Genomic DNA, 4437 nt, shown 5'->3' on the forward strand with positions numbered 1-4437 from the left:
GACATTTATTAAATATTGACATGAAATGAAATGTTAATTGGCAAATGACATGAAATGTGGTGGAATCGAGACGCACGAAGGCAAAGGAGGAGCTTGTGTCTAAATAAGCGTTTACAAATGCATTAGAATTTGCCTTTGGTTGTTCGTTTCAAATTGGATTTAGGAGCTCCATAATTGCGAGTCGTCATGTGAAGCTACTCTAGCTGCTAATTAATAGTTTTTGGGAAAAGAATACGTGCCGAATGGCAATTTTTAACTATGCCGGATCCTCACCGGTGGCCCGTGGGTGCCGAGCCGTCGCGCTGGGGGGGGATTCGGTATTTCGTAACCACGGGCCAGTTGGGCTTTATCAACTCTGTTAATGAATGGTTGATCTTCGAGTCCATGCGCAGCCTAGAATCTAGTTGGCTCCCAACGGCGGGGTGGTGGAACGAAATTGGAGGCGATATTATTGGTGCGGGACTAGTGGCTCCTGTTGCATACGTTGAGAATCGCGCACCGTTCGGAGAGAGAGAGGGGAATCAGCCAAACCAATCTCTCTCTCCAAGTAAGACGGATCGAAGGGGAAGACGACTCCGAACGAGGCTCCACAAGTTGCCTCCTCACCAGAACGTTACAAGATGCCAAATTAGAATGGAGGAAGTTGATCGAGTCATGTGTAGAGTCGGGTGTTATATTAAGGGCCATCGCCTGGCGGCCCGAATCAAAGCTATCTAGTGTTGCTCTCTTCTGTCTGCTTCGTTTGCAAGGAAGGAAGGAAGGAAGGAAGGAAGGAAGGAAGCAGGCGACAGTTAGGGTTAAAAGCCGAGCCTTCCTTGCAAACAAGGAGGCTATTATATAAGGAGTAGGATCAGCTAGACAGTCTGTTTTTTCTACCAAGTCTAATCTGAGAAGCTGCTTAGTCGTATACGTGCTTGCGATGGCGGCATATTCAGCTCCTGCCTCTGCAGTATCGCTCTCCATAAATTTAGCACTTCTCTTGTCCATGTTGTTGATCCTTCGCCTATCAGAATCCTGTGTATCGAGCAAGCTAGAAATGATAGAGAATCCGGCCGAGGCCGAGGAAGAGGCTCGCCTGTGGTCCCTCTTCAGCTCCTGGTGTGAAGCCCACTCCCGTCCTTATGCAGTAACAAACAACGACGCCGACGGCAAGGAGATGGCCAGGCGCTTCGAGATCTTCAAGGCCAACGCGCGCCACGTGGAGGCCCACGATCGGACCACGTCGGCCAGCAGCTATCGCCTGGGCCTAAACAAGTTCGCGGATCTCACCAACGAGGAGTTCCGGGCCACCTACCTCATGAAGCAGCTGAAGCAGAATAATGCAAGCCGGTCGGCAGCTTCACGCAAAGCCTTCCCGTTCGAGTTCGATTCAAACGGGGTGGCGGCGGCGGCGGTGGACTGGAGGGAGAAGGGCGCGGTGACGGCGCCGAAGGACCAGGGGATGTGCGGTGAGCACTGGGCACTGAGTAGTTTAGCTAACGTCAGTTGACGTCCGTTAGACACAACAAACACTCTCCAAGAAGCCAGTTGACGTCATTTAACGTTACTCGAGTCTCCACTGACACTCCAGAGTCCACACGTCTTTCATTTTTTTAAGAGTACTTGTGGTGTGATTATTATGTGGTGATTTTTCAATTAAAAGATTGAGAAGATAAATGGTGATGAAGGGAGCTGCTGGGCGTTCTCGACGGTGGCGGCGGTGGAGGGGGTGAATGCGATCGTGACGGGGGAGCTGGTGGCGCTGTCGGAGCAGGAGCTGGTGGACTGCGACCGCGACCAGGTCAACCAAGGCTGCAGCGGCGGCATCATGGACTCCGCCTTCCAGTTCATCATCGCCAGCGGCGGCCTGGAGACCGAGGCCGACTACCCCTACACTGCTCTCGACGGCCCCACCTGCAACGCCCCGCCTCTCCGCCCCAAGGTATCTGTTTACATACATATTCTTCTGATGGATCCTCCCCCGGGCCCCCTCCCCCCTGTAATTACTATTTATAAAAAATATAAAACTATAGAATATATATATATTCATCTCGCTCCTTCGCACACACTAATCTTAGTAGGGCAACAACAGAGGGGAAAAACGAAGGTATACGAATTCAAGGGAAATAGCCTCTTTTCTCACATGGGAATTTGGAACCTGTCAAAAGCTTCATGTAGTCTCCATGTCTTTTCTCTCTTTTAAACTTATAACCATTCTACAGTAAAGTCTCCATGCTTTTCTCTCTTTTACTTATAATGACCATTTGGCTGGCGGCGCCAGGAGAACCTGCAGCTTGTCACCATCGATGGCTTCACTGACGTGCCTGAGAACAATGAAGCTGCCCTCCTGCAGGCCGTCTCTCAGCAGCCTGTTAGCGTCGCCATCGACGCTTCTAGCATCGACTTTCAGCTGTATGCCGGGGTAATTATCTTCATCACACCATGAGTATGTCGATTGCTCTCATAGTCATAATCATCGCCATGTACGGGGAGCCCAATGTACTTACTTAATTTGTTTGCATTGATGGATGGTATATTCTTTTGCTTGATCGGTCGCTTGCGTTAATTACTACTCAGGACATTGATACTCCAGCACTCGGGTTAATATAGCGAGACTACATTTCCTAGTAGCCATTTTGCTCTATTATATCACCTCATTATCACAACAATCCTCTCGATTTTGGATCTCTCTTTTGTCAAATGCCTTATGCCAAAATCACCCTAAAACCTTAGACCCTAAACTCATTCTTCACTTCCAACTGCATAACAGCATTGTATGTATGTATAAATTTGCAATTTATACTCCACAACCACTTAATTTACCACACTCCCAACACTCATTCTTCACTTCCAACTGCATAACAGCATTGTATGTATGTATAAATTTGCAATTTATACTCCACAACCACTTAATTTACCACACTCCCAACACTCATTGAGCTTCCCATTGTTCGACTGAATATTTTGCAGGGCGTCTTCAATGGTGATTGTGGCACTGAATTGAATCATGGTGTCACTTTAGTTGGCTATGGATCATCATCGACGCATGACGACAAGCACGGTGATATAAATGATGGGAATGGCATGGACTATTGGATTCTGAGGAACTCATGGGGAGAAGGATGGGGAGAGGGAGGGTACATGCTTCTAAGCAGAGGCACAAGCAACTCTCAAGGTACTTGTGGTGTCAATGTGATGCCTTCTTTTCCTGTCAAACTTGGAGGTAACCCATCATCATTCACCCCTCTTCTAATCAAAAGTGTCCTCGGAAGGAGAGCCATTGGTGTCTAAACCTTGGAAGAGCAGCATAATCGATGTATCATATAATCCTTGGAAGATTAATAGCGTGATCGATTGTGCGCTTTAGGGCCCTGATCTGCATGCATATTGTAGATACCAACCATTCTTCCATATTGTTGCGATCATGATTTGATCATTTTGCATGGTTTTGGAGCTTCCCATCTATTCATCCATCATTCTTCTCGTATTCAAATCCTTCATATCAGGATCTGGATCAGTTGTGATTCCCATTTGATTCCTTCTTTGCCATTTTCTACCATTTATGGTGGACCTTTCGGGTCTGTTGTAAAGCATCGGATTTCTGAAAAATCAAGTCCTATCAGTAACCCTGCTTGTGGGTCGACAAATTTCTATGGTTCTTTGCCATTCACTACAGTATTGGTCCGCAATCTGTTCTGGTAGGAGAGACGGTCACGGATATTTCGAGGTATCAAATAGTGCATTATCGCAATCGATTTATAAAATTCCATTCGGTAGGAGCGATTATTGTTTCTAATAAGTGGCGTTTGCCTTGGGCTATAGACGAGTATGACTGTAGTTCCATACGAGGAGCTTGCTCAGTCAGGAAAACGTGTCTCGAATATATTTGCTTGGAAGGCTATTTCCTTCAAATTTACAAGGGAGTGATTAATACACAGTGATGAGCCATGTTGTGACATCTGAATTTGCCGTGTCTCATTGCATTGTTGGCAAAAAAAACCCCTCTGCTGTTTGCGAGCTTCTTTGCTTCATTGTATTGTGGGGAAACCAGGAGGACGCAGGAGGTTCAAGAGAAAAGCCATGAGAAGGCTCTCAGAGAGAAAACAGAACAGGAAACAAGAACAAGAACTGAACAGAAATGAAAGGAAGAAGAGCAGTTCTATAGAAGGACACGACTATTTCTTGATTGATTTGTATGGCTTTAAATAGCCTGAAGGTCGTTACATCGGTATATGTGAATATGCTTTTTATGATAAGGCTTATTTATACCAACACCCCCCCATAAGACTTATCATCAAAATGAGGAGATGTGTTTATTACAGTGCATGGGCTGGTATGACTAAGTGGCATCAAGTTGCTCCTATGAACAAGAGATGCGTGATATGGCACCCGTTGTTTGTGGATGTGGTGAGTCGCACCCGTGCATAGATAGATGCTTGTGTGAAATTACATAACTTG

At 46.4% G+C, this 4437-nt stretch overlaps 1 protein-coding gene across 1 annotated transcript; it reads left to right on the forward strand.

The window, feature by feature from the left end:
- Positions 1-919: 919 nt before the first annotated feature.
- On the forward strand, positions 920-3444 carry LOC148022013 (cysteine proteinase COT44-like). Its single transcript, XM_087696784.1, has 4 exons — positions 920-1448; positions 1668-1921; positions 2261-2401; positions 2950-3444. The coding sequence occupies exons 1-4, from the start codon at positions 920-922 to the stop codon at positions 3268-3270; spliced, it is 1245 nt and encodes a 414-aa protein (XP_087552910.1). The 3' UTR covers positions 3271-3444.
- The last annotated feature ends 993 nt before the right edge of the window (positions 3445-4437 follow it).

The sequence above is a fragment of the Lygodium microphyllum genome, chromosome 17 (assembly GCF_053477565.2).
Source record: "Lygodium microphyllum isolate KBCC chromosome 17, Lygodium_microphyllum_v1.1.10, whole genome shotgun sequence".
Taxonomy (NCBI): Eukaryota; Viridiplantae; Streptophyta; class Polypodiopsida; order Schizaeales; family Lygodiaceae; genus Lygodium; species Lygodium microphyllum.